At 40.3% G+C, this 22686-nt stretch overlaps 1 protein-coding gene across 5 annotated transcripts in view; it reads left to right on the top strand.

Moving 5' to 3' along the window:
• CCDC30 (coiled-coil domain containing 30) overlaps positions 1-22686 on the top strand; it is a 156535-nt gene that overhangs the window by 23103 nt on the left and 110746 nt on the right. For 4 of the 5 annotated variants that reach the window (XM_082387700.1, XM_082387699.1, XM_082387697.1 and 1 more), the window contains exons 7-8: positions 18357-18472; positions 20715-20813. In XM_082387700.1, the coding sequence (XP_082243826.1) occupies positions 18357-18472; positions 20715-20813 (215 nt within the window). The remainder of the gene's footprint in view (positions 1-18356; positions 18473-20714; positions 20814-22686) is intronic. The other variant, XM_082387698.1, reaches the window with a different exon arrangement.

Here is a 22686-nt window from a genome sequence, read left to right as displayed (position 1 = left end):
CCAAGAACATGGTATATCTCTCCATCTATTTGTATCATCTTTAATTTCTTTCATCGGTGTCTTATAATTTGCAGCATACAGCTCTTTTGTCTCCTTAAGTAGGTTTAGTCCTAGGTATTTTATTCTTTTTGTTGCAGTGGTAAATGGGAGTGTTTCCTTAATTTCACTTTCAGATTTTTCATCATTAGTGTATACGAATGCAAGAGATTTCTGTGCATTAATTTTGTATCCTGCTACTTCACCAAATTCATTGATTAGCTCTAGTAGTTTTCTGGTAGCATCTTTAGGATTCTCTATGTATATTATCATGTCTATCATGTCATCTGCAAACAGTGACAGCTTTACTTCTTCTTTTCCGATTTGGATTCCTTTTATTTCCTTTTCTTCTCTGATTGCTGTGGCTAAAACTTCCAAAACTATGTTGAATAATAGTGGTGAGAGTGGGCAACCTTGTCTTGTTCCTGATCTTAGTGGAAATGGTTTCAGTTTTTCACCATTGAGGACGATGTTGGCTGTGGGTTTGTCATATATGGCCTTTATCATGTTGAGGTAAGTTCCCTCTATGCCTACTTTCTGGAGGGTTTTTATGATAAATGGGTGTTGAATTTTGTCAAAAGCTTTCTCTGCATCTATTGAGATGATCATATGGTTTTTCTCCTTCAATTTGTTAATATGATGTATCACATTGATTGATTTGCATATATTGAAGAATCCTTGCATTCCTGGGATAAACCTCATTTGATCATGGTGTATGAACCTTTTAATGTGCTGTTGGATTCTGTTTGCTAGTATTTTGTTGAGGATTTTTGCATCTCTGTTCATCAGTGATATTGGCCTGTAGTTTTCTTTCTTTGTGACATCTTTGTCTGGTTTTGGTATCAGGGTGATCGTGGCCTCGTAGAATGAGTTTGGGAGTGTTCCTCCCTCTGCTATACTTTGGAAGAGTTTAAGAAGGCTAGGTGTAAGCTCTTCTCTAAATGTTTGATAGAATTCACCTGTGAAGCCATCTGGTCCTGGGCTTTTGTTTGTTGGAAGATTTTTAATCACATTTTCAATTTCAGTGCTTGTGATTGGTCTGTTTATATTTTCTATTTCTTCCTGGTTTTGTCTTGGAAGGTTGTGCATTTCTAAGAATTTGTCCATTTCTTCCAGGTTGTCCATTTTATTGGCTTGTAGTAATCTCTCATGATCCTTTGTATTTCTGCAGTGTCTGTTGTTACTTCTCCTTTTTCATTTCTAATTCTGTTGATTTGAGTCTTCTCCCTTTTTTTTCTTGATAAGTCTGGCTAATGGTTTATCAATTTTGTTTATCTTCTCAAAGAACCAGTTTTTAGTTTTATTGATCTTTTGCTATTGTTTGCTTCATATCTTTTTCATTTATTTCTGATCTGATCTTTATGATTTCTTCCCTTCTGCTAACTTTGGGGTTGTTTTGTTCTTATTTCTCTAATTGCTTTAGGTGTAAGGTTAGGTTGTTTATTTGAGATATTTCTTGTTTCTTAGGGTAGGATTGTATTGGTATAAATTTCCCTCTTAGAACTGCTTTTGCTGCATCCCATAGGTTTTGGGTCATCGTGTTTTCATTGTCATTTCTTTCTAGGTATTTTTTTATTTCCTCTTTGATTTCTTCAGTGATCTCTTCGTTATTAAGTAGTGTGTTGTTTAGCCTCCATGTGTTTGTATTTTTTACAGATTTTTTCCTGTAATTGATATCTAGTCTCATAGCGTTGTGATTGGAAAAGGTACTTGATACGATTTCAGTTTTCTTTTTTTTAAATTTTTTTTTTATTTTTTATTTTTTTTATTTTTTAAACATCTTTATTGAAGTATAATTGCCTTACAATGGTGTGTTAGCTTCTGCTTTATAACAAAGTGAATCAGTTATACATATACAATACGTTCCCATATCTCTTCCCTCTTGCATCTCCCTCCCTCCCACCCTCCCCATCCCACCCCTCCAGGTGGTCACAAAGCACCGAGCTGATCTCCCTGTGCTATGCAGCTGCTTCCCACTAGCTATCTATTTTACATTTGGTAGTGTATATATGTCCATGACACTCTCTCACCCTGTCACATCTCACCCCACCCCCTCCCCATATCCTCAAGTCCATTCTCTAGTAGGTCTGTGTCTTTATTCCCGTCTTGCCACTAGGTTCTTCATGGCTTTTTTTCCCCTTAGATTCCGTATATATGTGTTAGCATACTGTATTTGTTTTTCTCTTTCTGACTTACTTCACTCTGTATGACAGACTCTAACTCCATCCACCTCATTACAAATACCTCCATTTCATTTCTTTTTATGGCTGAGTAATATTCCATTGTATATATGTGCCACATCTTCTTTATCCATTCATCTGTCGATGGACATTTAGGTTGCTTCCATGTCCTGGCTATTGTAAATAGAGCTGCAATGAACATTTTGGTACAAGACTCTTTTTGAACTATGGTTTTCTCAGGGTATATGCCCAGTAGTGGGATTGCTGGATCGTATGGTAGTTCTATTTGTAGTTTTTTAAGGAACCTCCATACTGTTCTCCATAGTGGCTGTGTCAATTTACATTCCCACCAACAGTGCAAGAGAGTTCCCTTTCCTCCACACCCTCTCCAGCATTTATTGTTTCTAGATTTTTTGATGATGGCCATTCTGACTGGTGTGAGATGATATCTCATTGTAGTTTTGATTTGCATTTCTCTAATGATTAAAGATGTTGAGCATTCTTTCATGTGTCTGTAGGCCATCTGTATATCTTCTTTGGAGAAATGTCTATTTAGGTCTTCTGCCCATTTTTGGATTGGGTTGTTCGTTTTTTTGTTATTGAGCTGCATGAGCTGCTTGTAAATCTTGGAGATTAATCCTTTGTCAGTTGCTTCATTTGCAAATATTTTCTCCCATTCTGATGGTTGTCTTTTGGTCTTGTTTATGGTTTCCTTTGCTGTGCAAAAGCTTTTAAGTTTCATTAGGTCCCATTTGTTTATTTGTGTTCTTATTTCCATTTCTCTGGGAGCTGGGTCAAAAAGAATCTTGCTGTGATGTATGTCATAGAGTGTTCTGCCTATGTTTTCCTCTAAGAGGTTGATAGTGTCTGGTCTTACACTTAGGTCTTTAATCCATTTTGAGTTTATTTTTGTGCATGGTGTCAGGGAGTGTTCTAATTTCATACTTTTACATGTATCTGTCCAATTTTCCCAGCACCACTTATTGAAGAGGCTGTCTTTTCTCCACTGTGTATGCTTGCCTCCTTTATCAAAGATAAGGTGACCATATGTGTGTGGGTTTATCTCTGGGCTTTCTATCCTGTTCCATTGATCTATATTTCTGTTTTTGTGCCAGTACCAAACTGTCTTGATTACTGTAGCTTTGTAATATAGTCTGAAGTCAGGGAGCCTGATTCCCCCAGCTCCATTTTTCTTTCTCAAGATTGCTTTGGCTATTCGGGGTCTTTTGTGTTTCCATACAAATTGTGAAATTTTTTGTTCTAGTTCTGTGAAAAATGCCAGTGGTAGTTTGATAGGGATTGCATTGAATCTGTAGATTGCTTTGGGTAGTAGAGTCATTTTCACAATGTTGATTCTTCCAATCCAGGAACATGGTATGTCTTTCCATCTATTTGTATCATCTTTAATTTCTTTCATCAGTGTCTTATAATTTTCTGCATACAGGTCTTTTGTCTCCTTAGGTAGGTTTATTCCTAGATATTTTATTCTTTTTGTTGCAATGGTAAACGGGAGTGTTTTCTTAATTTCACTTTCAGATTTTTCGTCATTAGTGTATAGAAATGCAAGAGATTTCTGTGCATTAATTTTGTATCCTGCTACTTTACCAAATTCATTGATTAGCTCTAGGAGTTTTCTGGTAGCATCTTTAGGATTCTCTATGTATAGTATCATGTCATCTGCAAACAGTGAGAGCTTTACTTCTTCTTTTCCAATTTGGATTCCTTTTATTTCTTTGTCTTCTCTGATTGCTGTGGCTAACACTTCCAAAACTATGTTACATAATAGTGGTGAGAGTGGGCAACCTTGTCTTGTTCCTGATCTTAGTGGAAATGGTTTCAGTTTTTCACCATTGAGGACAATGTTGGCTGTGGGTTTGTCATATATGGCCTTTATTATGTTGAGAAAAGTTCCCTCTATGCCTACTTTCTGCAGGGCTTTTATCATAAATGGGTGTTGAATTTTGTCGAAAGCTTTCTCTGCATCTATTGAGATGATCATATGGTTTTTCTCCTTCAATTTGTTAATATGGTGTATCACATTGATTGATTTACGTATATTGAAGAATCCTTGCATTCCTGGGATAAACCCCACTTGATCATGGTGTATGATCCTTTTAATGTGCTGTTGGATTCTGTTTGCTAGTATTTTGTTGAGGATTTTTGCATCTATGTTCATCAGTGATATTGGCCTGTAGTTTTCTTTCTTTGTGACATCTTTGTCTGGTTTTGGTATCAGGGTGATGGTGGCCTCGTAGAATGAGTTTGGGAGTGTTCCTCCCTCTGCAATATTTTGGAAGAGTTTGAGAAGGATAGGTGTTAGCTCTTCTGTAAATGTTTGATAGAATTCACCTGTGAAGCCATCTGGTCCTGGGCTTTTGTTTGTTGGAAGGTTTTTAATCACAGTTTCAATTTCAGTGCTTGTGATTGGTCTGTTCATGTTTTCTATTTCTTCCTGGTTCAGTCTCGGCAGTTTGTGCATTTCTAAGAATCTGTCCATTTCTTCCAGGTTGTCCATTTTATTGGCGTAGAGTTGCTTGTAGTAATCTCTCATGATCTTTTGTATTTCTGCAGTGTCAGTGGTTACTTCTCCTTTTTCATTTCTAATTCTATTGATTTGAGTCTTCTCCCTTTTTCTCTTGATGAGTCTGGCTAATGGTTTATCAATTTTGTTTATCTTCTCAAAGAACCAGCTTTTAGTTTTATTGATTTTTGCTATTGTTTCCTTCATTTCTTTTTCATTTATTTCTGACCTGATCTTTATGATTTCTTTCCTTCTGCTAGCTTTGGGGTTTTTTTGTTCTTCTTTCTCTAATTGCTTTAGGTGCAAGGTTAGGTTGTTTATTCGAGATGTTTCCTGTTTCTTGAGGTAGGCTTGTATTGCTATAAACTTCCCTCTTAGCACTGCTTTTGCTGCGTCCCATAGGTTTTGGGTCGTCGTATCTCCATTGTCATTTGTTTCTAGGTATTTTTTGATTTCCCCTTTGATTTCTTCCGTGATCACTTCGTTATTAAGTAGTGTATTGTGTAGCCTCCATGTGTTTGTATTTTTTACAGATCTTTTCCTGTAATTGATATCTAGTCTCATAGCGTTGTGGTCGGAAAAGATACTTGATATGATTTCAATTTTCTTAAATTTACCAAGGCTTGATTTGTGACCCAAGATATGATCTATCCTGGAGAATGTTCCATGTGCACTTGAGAAAAATGTGTATTCTGTTGTTTTTGGGTGGAATGTCCTATAAATATCAATTAAGTCCATCTTGTTTAATGTATCATTTAAAGCTTGTGTTTCCTTTTTTATTTTCATTTTGGATGATCTGTCCATTGGTGAAAGTGGGGTGTTAAAGTCCCCTGCTATGATTGTGTTGCTGTCAATTTCCCCTTTTATGGCTGTTAGTATTTGCCTTATGTATTGAGGTGCTCCTATGATGGGTGCATAAATATTTACAATTGTTATACCTTCCTCTTGGATCGATCCCTTGATCATTATATAGTGTCCTTCTTTGTCTGTTATAATATTCTTTATTTTAAAGTCTATTTTGTCTGATATGAGAATTGCTACTCCAGCTTTCTTTTGATTTCCATTTGCATGGAATATCTTTTTCCATCCCCTCACTTTCAGTCTGTATGTGTCTCTAGGTCTGAAGTGGGTCTCTTGTAGACAGCATATATATGGGTCTTGTTTTTGTATCCATTCAGCCAGCCTGTGTCTTTTGGTGGGAGCATTTAATCCATTTACATTCAAGGTAATTATCGATATGTATGTTCCCATTCCCATTTTCTTAAATGTTTTGGGTTTGTTATTGTAGGTGTTTTCCTTCTCTTGTGTTTCTTGCCTAGAGAAGTTCCTTTAGCATTTGTTGTAAAGCTGGTTTGGTGGTGCTGAACTCTCTCAGCTTTTGCTTGTCTGTAAAGGTTTTAATTTCTCCATCACATTTGAATGAGATCCTTGCTGGGTAGAGTAACCTTGGTTGTAGGTTTTTCTCCTTCATCACTTTAAGTATATCCTGCCACTCCCTTCTGGCTTGCAGAGTTTCTGCTGAAAGATCAGATGTTAACCTTATGGGGATTCCCTTGTGTGTTATTTGTTGTTTTTCCCTTGCTGCTTTTAATATGTTTTCTTTGTATTTAATTTTTGACAGTTTGATTAATATGTGTCTTGGCGTGTTTCTCCTTGGGTTTATCCTGTATGGGACTCTCTGTGCTTCCTGGACTTGATTAACTATTTCCTTTCCCATATTAGGGAAGTTTTCAACTATAATCTCTTCAAATATTTTCTCAGTCCCTTTCTTTTTCTCTTCTTCTTCTGTGACCCCTATAATTCGAATGTTGGTGCGTTTAATGTTGTCCCAGAGGTCTCTGAGAATGTCCTCAGTTCTTTTCATTCTTTTTTCTTTATCCTGCTCTGCAGTAGTTATTTCCACCATTTTATCTTCCAGGTCACTTATCCTTTCTTCTGCCTCAGTTATTCTGCTATTGATCCCATCTAGAGTATTTTTAATTTCATTTATTGTGTTTTTCATCATTGCTTGGTTCGTCTTTAGTTCTTCTACGTCCTTGTTAAATGTTTCTTGCATTTTGTCTATTCTATTTCCAAGATTTTGGATCATCCTTACTATCATTATTCTGAATTCTTTTTCAGGTAGACTACCTATTTCCTCTTCATTTGTTAGGTCTGGTGTGTTTTGACCCTGCTCCTTCATCTGCTGTGTGTTTTTCTGTCGTCTCATTTTGCTTATCTTACTGTGTTTGGGGTCTCCTTTTCACAGGCTGCAGGTTCGTAGTTCCCGTTGTTTTTGGTATCTGTCCCCAGTGGGTAAGGTTGGTTCAGTGGGTTGTGTAGGCTTCCTGGTGGAGGGGACTATTGCCTGTGTTCTGGTGGATGAGGTTGAATCTTGTCTTTCTGGTGGGCACGTCCATGTCTGGTGGTGTGTTTTGGGGTGTCTGTGGCCTTATGATTTTAGGCAGCCTCCCTGCTAATGGATGGGGCTGTGTTCCTGTCTTGCTAGTTGTTTGGCATAGGGTGTCCAGCCCTGTAGCTTGCTGGTCGTTGAGTGAAGCTGGGTCTTGATGTTGAGATGGAGATCTCTGAGAGATTTTTGCCATTTGGTATTATGTGGAGCTGGGAGGTCTCTTGTGGACCAGTGTCCTGAAGTTGGCTCTCCCACCTCAGAGGCACAGCCCTGATGCCTGGCTGGAGCACCAAGAGCCTTTCATCCACACAGCTCAGAATATAAGGGAGAAAAAAATAGAAAGATAAAAAGAGGATAAAATAAAATAAAATAAAGCTATTATAATAAAAAATAAGAAAAAAAATTATTAAGAGTAACTGTATTCAGAAAAAAAATTTTTTTTTAATTTTTAAAAATAGATTTATTAATTTTTTATAGTAAAAAGTAAGAAAAAGATTTTTAAGAAAAAAATTTATTAAGAAAAAAATTTTTAATTTTTTAAAATAAAAAATATGAAAAACTTATTAAAAAATTTTTTAATTTCTAAAAATAGAAAATACGGAAAAAATTATTAAAAAAGCATATATTAGGAAAAAAAAATTTTTTTTAAGTAAAAAAAAAAAAAAAAAAAATGGACGGACCTAACCCTAGGACTGATGGTGAAAGCAAAGCTATACAGATAAAATCTCACCCAGAAGCATAAACATATACACTCACAACACTCACAAAAAAAGGAAAAGGGGAAATTAATATATCCTGCTCCTAAAGTCCACCTTTTGAATTTGGGATGATTCGTTGTCTATTCAGGTATTCAACAGATGCAGGCACATCAAGTTGTTTGTGGAGCTTTAATCCGCTGCTTCTGAGGCTGCTGGGGGAGATTTCCCTTTCTCTTCTTTGTTCCTACAGCTCCCAGCGTTCAGCTTTGGATTTGGACCCGCCTCTGCATGTACGTTGCCTGAGGGCGTCCGTTCCCCGCCCAGACAGAACGGGGTTAAAGGAGCAGCTGCTTGGGGGCTCTGGCTCACTCAGGCCGGGGGAGGGAGCGGTAGGGAGGAGGCGGGGCGAGCCTGTGGCGTCAGAGGCGTCGTGAAGTTGCAGCAGCCTGAGGCGCGCCGTGTGTTCTCCTGGGGAAGTTGTACCCGGATCACGGGAGCCTGGCAGTGGCGAGCTGCAACGGCTCCCGGGAGGGGCGGTGTGGAGAGTGACCTGGGCTCGCACACAGGCTTCTTGGTGGCGGCAGCAGCAGCCTTAGCGTTTCCTACCAGTCTCTGGGGTCTGCGCTGTTAGCCGCGGCTCGCGCCCGCCTCTGGAGTTCGTCTAGGCGGCGCTCTGAATCCCCTCTCCTTGCGCGCCGCGAAACAAAGAGGCAAGAAAAAGTCTCTTGCCTCTTCGGCGGCTGCAGACCTCCTCTCCCGCTCCCTCCCGGCTCGCCGCGGCACGCCAACCCCTTCAGGCTGTGTTCACGCCGCCAACCCCAGTCCCCTCCCTGCGATCCAACCGAAGCCCGCGCCTCAGCTCCCAGCCCCGCCTGCCCCAGCGGGTGAGCAGACAAGCCTCTCGGGCTGGTGAGCGCTGCTCAGCGCTGAGCCTCTGTGCGGGAATCTCTCCGTTTTTCCCTCTGCACCCCTGTTGCTGTGGAATCTGTGCTGATAGCCGCGCGGCTCGCACCCGTCTCTGGATTTCGTTTAGGCAGCGCTCTGAATCCCCTCTCCTTGTGCGCCGCGAAACAAAGAGGCAAGAAAAAGTCTCTTGCCTCTTCGGCAGCTGCAGACTTTTTCCCGGACTCCCTCCCGGCTAGCACCAAAGCCCGAGCCTCAGCTCCCAGCCCCCGCTCGCCCCGGCGAGTGAGCAGACAAGCCTCTCGGGCTGGTGAGTGCTGGTTGGCGCCGAGTCTCTGTGCGGGAGTCTCTGCTTTGCCCTCCGCACCCCTGTGGCTGCGCTCTCCTCCGCGGCTCCGAAGCTTCCCCCCTCTGCCACCCGCAGTCTCTGCCCGCAAAGGGGCTTCCTAGTGCCTGGAAACCTTTCCTCCTTCACGGCTCCCTCCCACTGGCGCAGGTCCTGTCCCTATTCTTTTGTCTCTGTTATTTCTTTTTCCTTTTACCCTACCCAAGTACGTGGGGATTTTCTTGCCTTTTGGGAGGTCTGACGTCTTCTGCCAGCGTTCAGTGGGTGTTCTGTAGGAGCAGTTCCACGTGTAGATGTATTTCTACTGTATCTGTGGGAAGGAAGGTGATCTCCGCGTCTTACTCTTCCGCCATCTTGCCCCTACTCTCCCAGTTTTCTTAAATTTACTGGGGCTTGATTTGTGACCCAAGATGTGATCTATCCTGGAGAATGTTCCATGAGCACTTGAGAAGAATGTGTATCCTGTTGTTTTGGGATGGAATGTCCTATAAATATCAATCAAGTCCATCTTGTTTAAGTTATCATTTAAAGCTTGTGTTTCCTTATTTTTTTTCATTTTGGATGATCTGTCCATTGGTGAAAGTGGGGTGTGAAACTCCCCTACTATGATTGTGTTACTGTTGATTTCCCCTTTTATGGCTGTTAGTATTTGCCTTATGTATTGAGGTGCTCCTATGTTGGGTGCATAAATATTTACAATTGTTATATCTTCTTCTTGGATTGATCCCTTGATCATTATGTTGTGTCCTTCTTTGTCTCTTGTAATAGTCTTTGTTTTAAAGTCTATTTTGTCTGATATGAGAATTGCTACTCCAGCTTTCTTTTGATTTCCATTTGCATGGAATATCTTTTTCCATCCCCTCACTTTCAGTCTGTATGTGTCCCTAGGTCTGAAGTGGGTCTCTTGTAGACAGCATATATATGGGTCTTGTTTTTGTATCCATTCAGCCAATCGATGTCTTCTGGTTGGAGCATTTAATCCATTTACATTTAAGGTAATTATCGATATGTATGTTCCTATTACCATTTTGTTAATTGTTTTGGGTTTGTTATTGTAGGTCTTTTCCTTCTCTTGTGTTTCCTGCCTAGAGAAGTTCCTTTAGCATTTGTTGTAAAGCTGGTTTGGTGGTGCTCAGTTCTCTTAGCTTTTGCTTGTCTGTAAAGGTTTTAATTTCTCCATCAAATCTGAATGAGATCCTTGCTGGGCAGAGTAATCTTGGTTGTAGGTTTTTCTCCTTCATCACTTTAAATATGTCCTGCCACTCCCTTCTGGCTGGCAGAGTTTCTGCTGAAAGATCAGCTGTTAACGTTATGGGGATTCCCTTTTGTGTTATTTGTTGTTTTTCCCTTGCTGCTTTCAGTAATTTTTCTTTGTACTTAATTTTTGATAGTTTGATTAATGTGTGTCTTGGCATGTTTCTCCTTGGATTTATCCTGTACGGCACTCTCTGTGCTTCCTGGACTTGATTAACTATTTCCTTTCCCATATTAGGGAAGTTTTCAACTATAATCGCTTCAAATATTTTCTCAGTCCCTTTCTTTTTCTCTTCTTCTTCTGGGACCCCTATAATTCGAATGTTGGTGTGTTTTATGTTGTCCAAGAGGTCCCTGAGACTGTCCTCCATTCTTTTCATTCTTTTTTCTTTATTCTGCTCTGCAGTAGTTATTTCCACTATTTTATCTTCCAGGTCACTTATCCGTTCTTCTACCTCAGTTATTCTGCTATTGATCCCTTCTAGAGAATTTTTAATCTCATTTATTGTGTTGTTCATCTCTGTTTGTTTGCTCTTTAGTTCTTCTAGGTCCTTGTTAAACGTTTCTTGTATTTTCTCCATTCTATTTCCAAGATTTTGGATCATCTTTATTATCATTATTCTGAATTCTTTTTCAGGTAGACTGCCTATTTCCTCTTCATTTGTTAGGTCTGGTGGGTTTTTGCCTTGCTCCTTCATCTGCTGTGTGTTTCTCTGTCTTCTCATTTTGCTTAACTTACTGTGTTTGGGGTCTCCTTTTCGCAGGCTGCAGGTTCATAGTTCCCGATATTTTTGGTGTCTGTCCCCAGTGGCTATGGTTGGTTCAGTGTGTTGTGTAGGCTTCCTGGTGGAGGGCACTAGTGCCTGTGTTCTGGTGGATGAGGCTGGATCTTTTCTTTCTGGTGGGCAGGTCCACGTCTGGTGGTGTGTTTTGGGGTGTCTGTGGCCTTAGATTTTAGTCAGCCTCTCTGCTAATGGATGGGGTTGTGCTCCTGTCTTGCTAGTTGTTTGGCATAGGGTGTCCAGCACTGTAGGTTGCTGGTCATTGAGTGGAGCTGGGTCTTTGCATTGAGATGGAGATCTCTGGGAGATTTTCGCTGTTTGATATTACGTGGAGCTGGGAGGTCTCTTGTAGACCAGTGTCCTGAACTTGGCTCTCCCACCTCAGAGGCACAGCCCTGACGCCTGGCTGGAGCTCCAAGAGCCTGTCATCTAGGTGGCTCAGAATAAAAGGGAGAATAAAAATGAAAGAAAGAAAGAAGAAGATAAAATAAAATAAAATAAAGTTATTAAAATAAAAATTAATTTTATTAAGAAAAAAATTTCTTTTTTGTAGAAAAAAAATTTTTATAGTTAAAAAAAAAAAAACGGACAGACAGAACCCTAGGACAAATGGTAAAAGCAAAGCTATACAGACAAAATCACCCACATGCACACTCACAAAAAGAGAAAAAGGGAAATATATATATATATATCGTTGCTCCTAAAGTCCACCTCCTCAATTTGGGATGATTCGTTGTCTATTCAAGTATTCCACAGATTCAGGGTACATCAAGTTGGTTGTGGAGATTTAATCAGCTGCTCGTGAGGCTGCTGGAAGAGATTTGCCTTTCTCTTCTTTGTTCCCACAGCTCCTGGGGTTCAGCTTTGGATTTGGACCCGTCTCTGCGTGTAGGTCGCCTGAGGGCATCTGTTCTTCGCTCACACAGGATGGGGTTAAAGGAGCAGCTGCTTCGGGGGCTCTGGCTCCCTCAGGCCGGGGGGAGGGAGGGGTACGGATGCAGGGCGAGCCTGCGGCGGCAGAGGCCGGCGTGACATTGCACCAGCCTGAGACACGCCGTGCGTTCTCCCAGGGAAGTGGTCCCTGGATCACGGGACCCTGGCAGTGGCGGGCTGCACCGGCTCCCTGGAGGGGGGCTGTGCATGGTGACCTGTGCTCGCACACAGGCTTTTTGGTGGCTGCAACAGCAGCCTTAGCGTCTCATGCCCGTTTCTGGGGTCTGCTCTGTTAGCCGCGTCTTGCGCCTGTCTCTGGAGCTCCTTCAAGCAGCCCTCTTAATCCCCTCTCCTCACGCACCAGGAAACAAAGAGGCAAGAAAAAGTCTCTTGCCTCTTCAGCAGCTCCAGACTTTTCCCCGGACTCCCTCCCGGCTAGCTTGGCGCACTAGCCCCTTCAGGCTGTGTTCATGCCGCCAACCCCAGTCCTCTCCCTGGGATCTGACCCCCGAAGCCCGAGCCTCAGCTTCCAGCCCCCGGCCACCCCGGTGGGTGAGCAGACAAGCCTCTCAGGCTGGTGAGTGCTGGTCAGCACTGATCCTCCGTGCGGGAATCTCTCCGCTTTGCCCTCCGCACCCCTGTTGCTGCGCTCTCCTCCGTGGCTCCGAAGCTTCCCCCCTCCGCCACCACCCCCCACCCCCCCCCCCCCGGTCTCCGCCCGCGAAGGGGCTTCCTAGTGTGTGGAAACCTTTCCTCCTTCACAGCTCCCTCCCACTGGTGCAGGTCCCGTCCCTATTCTTTTGTCTCTGTTTTTTCTTTTGCCCTACCCAGGTACTGGGGGAGTTTCTTGCCTTTTGGGAGGTCTGAGGTCTTCTGCCAGCGTTCAGTAGGTGTTCTGTAGGAGTTGTTCCACGTGTAGATGTATTTCTGATGTATTTGTGGGGAGGAAGGTGATCTCCGCGTCTCACTCTTCTGCCATCTTGAAGCTCCTCTCCTGTCAGGCATTTTAAATGGATTATCTCTAATGTTAACAACAGTGCCAAGTTGTATTATTATTCCCATTTCATTGATTAAAAAACTGAGTCATGACAAGGTTAAATGAATTGTCCAATAGCTACATTAGAGACTTCCCTGGTGGCACAGCGGTTAAGAATCTGCCTGCCAATGCAGAGGACTCGGGATCAAGCCCTGGTCGGGGAAGATCGCACATCCGGTGAAGCAGCTAAGCCCGCATGCCAGACTACTGAGCCTGTGCTCTAGGGCCCGCGTGCCACAGTTACTGGGCCCGTGTGCTGCAACTACTGAAACCCACGTGCCTAGAGCCCGTGCTCCGCAACAAGAGAAACCACCGCAATGAGAAGCCCGCGCACCGCAACGAAGAGTAGCCCCTGCTAATCGCAACTAGAGAAAAGCTTGTGCACAACCAAAAAAAAAAAAAAAAAAAGCTACATTAAGTATTAGAGCTGGTATTTGAACCCATATATGTCTGACTGCAAAACCTTTGGTCAACACAAGCAATACGTATTTTACTGGGACCACTGAGATCAAGACAACTTATAATACATTTAACAACACCTCACACATATTTATTTGCTAGGAAGCCAATAGGCTTGGAATAAGTGGTGAATTAGTTAATCTGACCCTATCATGTCTGTGTAAAAATGATACCAGCTATAAATAATGTAATGAAATTTGAGTGTCATAATGGTAGTAACTACAGAAATAATTTAAAATATGTTTACCGGTTTTAATAGTTATAAAACTAGGTTTATTTACCCTGTGCTATTGTGATTTATAATAAGAAACATGTATTTGGTCTTCATCCGTGTTTCTGCCACCCCCAAACCCTTGGAATTTCCTAAGTGATAAGAATGGTAAGCGTGTCTTTTGTCATGGTAATGAGGACTTTGGGAAAGCCCCTTGGTAACCAAAGGATGGGAGTTAGTTGCCAGGGGTGCCAACCATGTGATTAGAGGGTTGGAACTTTCAGTCCCACCCTCCGCCCCCTCTGTAACCCCAACTCCTCCGTGTCCCCACCCCCACCTCCTAGGAGCGGGGAGGGCCTGGAGATTAAGTTCAGTCGCCAGTGGCCAGTGATTTAATCAATTGTGCCTGTGTAATGAAGCTTTCATAGAAACCCAAAGGAGAGGGTTCAGAGAGCTTCCGGGTTGGTGAACACATGGAGATTTTGGGAGCGTGGTGCACTCAGGGAGGGCATGAAAGGTCTGCACCCCTTTCCCCAGACCTTGCCCTTAGGCATCTCTTCCATCTAGCTATTCCTGAGTTACATTCCTTTATAATAAATCGGGTAATCTAGTAAATAAAATGTTTCCCTGAGTTCTATGAGCTGCTTTGACAAATTAATCAAACCCAAGGCGTAGGTCATGGGAACCTCTGATTTATAACCAATCGGTCAGAAGCACAGATAACAACCTGCCCTTGCAACTGGCATCTGAAGCAGAGGGCAGTCTTGTGGGACTGAGCCCTTAACCCGTGGAATCTGATGCTATCTCCAGGTAGATAGCATCAGAACTGAGTTGAATTGTAGAACACCAAGCTGGCGTTGGAGAATTACGTAGGTGTGTGGGGAAAAAAACCCATGTGTTATAATTGATGATCAGGATTGTTTTAAAAATATATGAATACAATTATAAAATGAACACTGCTTTCTTAGTAACTGATAGAGCAAGAAAACAAAATCAATAAGCATATAGAAGACCTAATAACACTACTAAGCAACATGACATAATCGATAATTATAGAAAACTCCACCAGAAGTATTATATTCTTTTCAAGTACACATGGAGCATTCACAAAAATATGCTATCGCCATAAAACAGATTTCTGCAGAAGAACTGAAATCATACAAATTATGTTCTCTGACCATAATAGAATTAAACTAAAAAGCAGTAACAGTAGTATGTTTAGAAAATCGCCAAATATTTGGAAGTTAAATAAGATACTTCTAAATTGCCATGCCTTCTGAGAAAAAATTACAAGGGATATTACAAAATATTTTCTATGAATTAACTTGAATGAAAATGAAAACACTGAACATATCAGTATTTGTGGGATGCATCTAAGCCAGTGCTTAAGAGGGAAACTTATCCCATTTAATACTTATACCAGAAATCAAGAAAGGACTCAAAATAATCTAAGCTTCTACTTTAAAAACCCAGGATAAGAACAAATTAAATCCAAAGCAAGCAAAAAGAAGGAGATGTTTAAAATAAGGTTGAGGTCAATAAAAGTGAAAACAGAACAAAATAGAATAAATTAGTGGAATGAAGAGCTGGTTCTTTGGAAGGATCAATAATATTGGTAAACGTCTAACTAGATTGTTCATGAAAAAATGAGAGAAGACACACGTTACCAATATAAGCAATGACAGAACATTTCTACAGATCAAAAAGATAATAAGGGAATATATTGAGCAACTTTATGACAATAAATTTGATGACCGGGATAAGATGGACACATTCCTTGAAAGACACAGATTACCGAACCTCACTCAAGAAAAAACAGATAGCCCTAAATCTACCAAAGAAATTGAATTTATAGTTAAACATCTTCCCACAAAGAAAACTCCAGGTTCAGATGGCTTCTCTTAACAAACTTTTAAGGAATAAATAATACTGAGTTTACATAAACTCTTCCAGAAAATAGAAGAAGAGAGAATACGTACTTCCCAACTGTTAAGTGGTCAGCATTACCTTGATGACAAAACCAACGACATTACATTATTCCCAGTGACCGCAGAAGACCTTGTAAAAGTACAAAGAGTAAGGAGTAATTTTGGGGTAGTAAAATCAAATTGTGTTTATCTGCAATGGGTTAGCTAAAAAAGTGACCACACAATGGATACTTTAATAAAAATGACATAGATTTTTGTGCACTGACATGAATACATGTCTATGACATGTTATCAAGTGAAAAAAGCAAGCTGTAGAGTAATATGTGTAGTGTAATGTCGTTTTGGTTTTTATTTTTATAGGGTGTGTTTGTGGGGTGTGTATGTGTGTATGTGTATGTGCGCTCATAGGACTGTATGAGGTGATACACATTAGTATGGCAGTAAAGTTGTGAATACATTGGGATAGTTTTGTATAAGTTCTAAGTAGCTACTGCCCTGCATCTGCCAAGTGTCTCCCACCTACCCCAACTGTCCCATCTCCTTCCAGCCCCTTGTCTTTCCAGCCACCAGAAGGCTAATACTTGGCACAGCAGGATATTCTGTAGAACTCTGCTCCAGAGCTACATTCTCATAGATGAGGGTCCACGCTTTACCAGTTGTTAAATATTTTCAATACAACCCTTGTCTATACATTAGAATATGCATATAAAAAATTTTAAAGAGTATTTACCAAGTATTAACAACATTATTTCAGGTCAGGGTAGATAAGGGTTGGATGAGAACATCCGCTCTGAACATAACCGTATAGCTTGATTTTTTCTTTTTAAAACAAAAAGCCTATATTCCATTTAAGCAATAAGCAAAACGTACTGATTTTAGTGACCTATTTAAAATAGGCCATTATTCAACTGTATTTTTAAGATCTGTGAAAATTAAAAATACTGATAATATATAGTACAGAGAAATGGACAATGGCATTGTGAGAACATAGCTTTGTACAATCTTTTTGAAGAATAATTTGGCAGGCTCTGTCAAATTTTTTAAATGCATATGTCTCCTGATCCAGCTATCCCTTTTCTTTCTGGGGATTTATTTTTTTGGAAATAATGTCATAAGTACCTAGAGGTTGATGAACAAGGAAAATAATTTTAGAATTGTTTACAAGAATAAGCATTGGCAACAAACCTAAATCTTCATCAGTAGGGGAAAAGTGACACAAAAAATGGCAATTTGGACTGTGGCATACTATGCAGAACAGAATGAGATAATGCATAAACAAACTGTGGTATATTAATAAGATGGACTAAAGAGTCAAGAGGAACAAATTATTGATAAAACACCGATGAATCCCCAAAATACTGTATATATTCAGTGAAAGAAGCCTGACACAAACATATATGTATTGTAAGATTTTATTTGTATGAAAAGCAAGAACGAGCAAAACTAGTCTATGTGATAGAAGTCAGAAAGTGGTTGTAGGGGTGGGTGGGAGTGGAGAACTGACTGGAAAGGATTTGAGGGAACATTATGGGGTGATGGAGATGTTCTATATCTTTTTCAGGGGAAGTTCACGGGTATATAAAATTGTCAAAATTCATTGAACACTTAAGATATGTACATTATATTGTATATAAATTATACCTCAATTAAAAAATAGTTCCAAATAAGAAATGGAAAATGACTTTATAAGAGTTGTCCTGTAAAGATATCCATGATGTATTCACAGGTGGTAAAGTTGCAGACAGTGTTGCATAGCATTGTTTACATTTTTTAAAATTGCATATGCAAAAGGAGAACAAATCTTTCCCTCCATATATGTATATGGATTGTGAATGCTTTTTTTTTCTTTTTGGTGTGTTTTCAGCATTTTTCAAGTTAAAATTTACACACTAAGGAAAAAAAGAGGATAGCAAGGGAAACAAAAGAAAAAATGAAGAAAGAATAATACAAGTCAAAAACAAAACAGGCAATGAAGAAGGAAAACAAAGGAGACTTTAAAGCAGCAAAAGAAAAACAGGAGAAACATAAGTAAAAAAAGAAACAGCTGCAAATCCAGGGAAGTTACAGGCAACAAGTTTGTACTATTGAAACTTTGATGAGTGCTGGAAAGAGCAGGTCTTAACATGAGGTGCTGAGCTGAGATGCTACAGGAGAAAGATGGTTTTGATGAATCAACTTGATTTCACTTTACAGTCTGTCCGTTCACTGCTTCTAGCTCACTACATCAGCTCTCTATGGAGGCCCTGCTGTTAATGAGTGCAAGAGAAGTATCTAGGAATATGTGAGGAATATATGAGGTGTGTAAGAGAGACAGGACCACAGGATCACCAAGAAGATGATTTTTTTAGTGGTTTCACTTTTAGAAGGCAGGCTCAATTGTTTTAAAATTCCAGGTCCTGGAAGAATCTCTATTGCTGGAAACCCTATACTCAAAAAGTCCAGCTCATTAGACTGGTATGAGAAATAAAAAACATTCTGTTCTGTTTCATTAGTTGGTAGAACATTCTAGGGCTGGACTTGAGAGTCTAGCAGCTCTTCTTTGTGGAGAATCACATATGCAGAGACATGGTAGGACTGACAAGAATGGCAGGAAACAGCACTTCCTCAGTTTTTAGAGTTAACGTCCCCAAATTAAAACTTCAATCCAGTTGAGTCAACTACATTTTCCCTGTTTTAGACTCAGTTGACCTACGGAAAGCAAAGGAACATAATCAGAGACTGGATGAGGAAATTCTGGCTTTAAGAAATCGAGTTCGATCACTTGACTCAGAAAAAAAGGTACTAGGAGAAGAGGTAAGTTATTTAATTTTTTCTTAGAGTTAATTTAAATGTGTATAGAATAGTAACAGTCAGCAGCTAAGCAAGCTAGATGTATCAATACATCATTTATTGGTCGTTAGTGAAGACTGATTCTGGTGGCTATAGCATCCCAGGTAGAGCTATACTTTGACCTGGATGCTTTCTATCAGTATTTCTATTTTATACATTTTAACTACATATGCTGAACAGTAATGTTACTGCTATTGTGTCAATTTAGGATCTTTTCTTTTTAATAAGGATTTAGATAATAGTTTATACTTATCACATTTATAAAAGTTTGAGATTATTAATACTAAACCCGTAGTTGTGTTATGTTTTTGAATAATTTCTTCTTAGGAATTTATTGATTTTTAATATGTACTTCCATGTTCTAAATATACTATATGTCACTTCAATTTTAATTAAATTCATTTCACAATAATATCTCTAGTGTCTAATACAATGCCTGGCATATAATAAGTGCTCAAGAAATTTTATTCCAAGAATGAATAAATATTCATTAGAATGGCTATTATCAAAACAGTAAAAATTAACAAATGTTGATGAGGAAGTGGAGAAATTGGAACCCTTTGTGCATTGTTGTTAAGAATGTAAAATGGTACAGCCACTGTAGAAAACAGTATGGGACTTCCTTTAAAAAGTAAACATAGAGTTACCATATGATCTAGCAATTCTGCTTCTGGGTATATACCTAAAAGAATTGAAAGCAGGGACTTGAACATATATTTGTTCACTCATGTTCATAGCCAAAAGGTTGAAGCAACCCAAGCATCCACTGACAGATAAATGGATAAACAAAATATGGTATATATATACAATGGAATATTATTCCACCTTAAAAAGAAATATGCTACAACATGGGTGAAACTTGAAGACATTATGCTAATTGAAATAAACAAGTCACAGAAAGACAAATAGTGTATAATTCCACTTATATGAGGTACCTAGAGTAGTCAGAAATCATAGAGACAGAAAGTAGAATGGTGGTTTCTAGGGGCTGTGGGGGAGGGCATAATGAGGAGTTATTGTTTAATGGGTGTAGAGTTTCAGTTTTGCAAGATGAAAAGAATTATGGAGACGGATGGTGGTGATGGTTGCACAGTAATGGGAATGTGCTTAGTGCTACTCAACTGTATACTTAAAAATGGTTAAGGGGCTTCCCTGGTGGCACAGTGGTTAAGAATCTGCCTGCCAATGCAGGGGACATGGGTTCGAGCCCTGGTCCGGAAGATCCCACATGCCACGGAGCAGCTAAGCCTGTGGGCCACAACTACTGAGCCTGGGCTCTAGAGCCTGCAAGCCACAACTACTGAGCCCACGTGCCACAACTACTGAAGCCCACCCGCCTAGAGCCCGTGCTCCACAACAAAAGAAGCCACCGCAATGAGAAGCACATGCACCGCAACGAAGAGTAGCCCCCACTCACGGCAACTAGAGAAAGCCTGTGCGCAGCAACGAAGACCCAACACAGCCAAAAATAAATAAATAAACATTCTTAAAAATGGTTAAAATGGTAAATTTTGTGTTATGTATATTTTATCCTAATTTTTTAAATGCAATCATAAGAAAGAATGAATAAACACTGTTCAAGTTGTCTAAATCTCTGTAAATTTGTATATCTAATACTGGTAAAATATGTTTAATGTATGTTAAACATATGTTTATGTTTTATATATACACAAACATACACATACATGTGAGATAAAGTTCAGGAAGGGTATATCCCAAACATTATTACTTCTGGAAAGGGAAATGAGATTGTGGGGCAGAGTTATGTGAAGGAAAAGATCACTTGTTGCTCTATATACCTATATTTTGAAATATTTATTTATTTATTTTTGGCTGTGTTGGGTCTTCGTTTCTGTGCGAGGGCTTTCTCCAGTTGCGGCAAGTGGGGACCACTCTTAATCGCGGTGCGCGGGCCTCTCATTATCGCGGCCTCTCTTGTTGCGGAGCACAGGCTCCAGACGCGCAGGCTCAGCAGCCGTGGCTCACGGGCCCAGCTGCTCCGCGGCATGTGGGATCCTCCCAGACCAGGGCTCGAACCCGTGTCCCCTGCACTGGCAGGCAGATTCTCAACCACTGCGCCACCAGGGAAGCCCCCTATATTTTGTTTAAATTTTTAACACAAAGAATGTATTCATGTATAACTTATATATTTTTAAAACAAAGCATCCCCCCTCACTTTTGTATTTAAAATGCTTTTGTATTTCAGGTTGAAAGGCTTAAAGGAGAAATTTGTGACTCTCAAGAGAATAAGCAACTTGGAAACCACTCTCCTGGAAAAATGGTGGGTGCTGAACAGAAAGTAGAGGTATTAAAATTATGTTCTTTCTGACTTCTAATTTTGAAGTAAGTTGCATTTTACAAGAGTGCACCAGAGCAATGGGTGCTGAGCATTTGCTATTCTCCTCTTGCCTGCCTTTTTCTATTGCTTTGCCAGTGAGTATGGAGGAAGAAATTGGGGTACAGAGGATATGTTTCTGTTCACTTCTTCCCCACAGGGAACAATTAATATGAAAAATATAATGGGTTTCGTTAAAGAAAAAAAAGACTCTTACAAAGATACAACCAACTTGGGCATTTTTAATCATCAAAATGAAGTTACCTTACAGAATCAACCAGTGACAGGGGAGTGGGTCGTTGGAACCACATATCATAGAGAACTAATATGGTTTAGGCTCCAGTGTGTACAGCATCTAATCTTTTCAGAATGATCAGCCTCTGAAGGGGTGGGCAAAGTGATCAAACACAAGGCAGATGGAAGCAAGAGCCAGTGTGTTGTAGAGAGGGCGATTTCAGATATTCAGCTCAAGGAGCTAGACTGCTTTGCCTTTCCTCTCACACACCTAAGATGAGTGACATCCCTGTTGCTGAGGGATCTCCTTCACCAGAGCTTGTTTTTACTGTAACTCCCTGGGCCCTATACCCCCAACCTCCTCGGTAGCAAGGAAACTATAGCCACCAGATTTATTGTTTCCCCACCCAAGGAGCCTATATCCTTCTTGTCTTCCAGAACTCTCTTGTAGATAAATAATGCATTTTGTAGGAAGGAAGGGAGGAAGGGAGGGTGGGAAGGAGAGAAGGCAGGAAGGAAAGAAGGAAGGAAGGAGGGAGTGGAGGGAAGAAAGAAAAGAAGGAAGGAAGGAAAGAAGGAATTTCCAGGCAAGACTTCAGTAACTTTTACCAAAATTTTTCCCAGAGCACCCAGTGGTGGTGCTCTAATTTACAGAAGTTGACTTATTAGTAACTATTTTTGTTAGCTTCTTATTTATCCTTCCAGTATTTCTTTATTCCGATAGAAGCATTTTGAACGTTTATTCAGATTTCCTCCTTTCTTAGTTTCTCTTCCCTTCCCTTCCTTTCCCTCCCTCCCTCCCTTCCTTCCTTCCTTCTTCCCCTCCCTCCCTTCCTTCCTTTCCCTCCCTCCCTCCCTTCCTTCCTTCCTTCTTTCCCTCCCTCCCTCCCTTCCTTCCTTCCTTCTTTCCTTCTTTCCCTCCCTTCCTTCTTCGCCTCCCTCCCTCCCTTCCTTCCTCCTTTCCTTCTTTCCCTCCATTCCTCCCTTCCTTCTTCCCCTCCCTCCCTTCCTGCCCACCCTTCCTTCCTTCTTTCCCTCCCTTCCTTCCTTCCTTTCTTCCTTCCTTCTTCCCCTCCATCCCTTCCTGCCCTTCCTTCCTTCTTTCCCTCCCTTCCTTCCTTCCTCCCTCCCTCCCTCCCTTCCTTTCTTCCTTCCTTCCAACCTTCCTTCCTTTCTTTTTAACTAAAATGCTCCTGGAGATCCTTTTATATCGTACAAAGAGATCTTCCTGATTCTTTAGAGCAACTAGCATTCTATTGTGTGGATGTACTATAATTTATTTAACCAGTCTCCTGTTGATGGACACTTGGGTTGTTTCCAGTGTTTTGCATATTATTGCAAGTGTTTCTACAGGTTAGAGTCACAGAAATGGGATTGTGAGGTTAGGGGGTAGCTAGATCTGTAATTTTGGTCGATATTGCCAGATACTACTCAGTGGAAATTGCATTATTTTCCTCTTCCATCAGCAATGTATGAGAAAGCTAGTTTCCTAAAATTTCACTAACTGAATATATTGTCAAACTTTTGTATTTTTACTAAATGATAGGTGAGAATGAGTATCTCAGTGTAGTTTTCATTTTCAATCATCTATTTATAGTGATTTTGAGCA

This window comes from Balaenoptera borealis (genome assembly GCF_965194805.1).
Source record: "Balaenoptera borealis genome assembly, chromosome: 1".
Taxonomy (NCBI): domain Eukaryota; kingdom Metazoa; phylum Chordata; class Mammalia; order Artiodactyla; family Balaenopteridae; genus Balaenoptera; species Balaenoptera borealis.
This window is presented reverse-complemented; position numbering and strand designations above follow the sequence as displayed.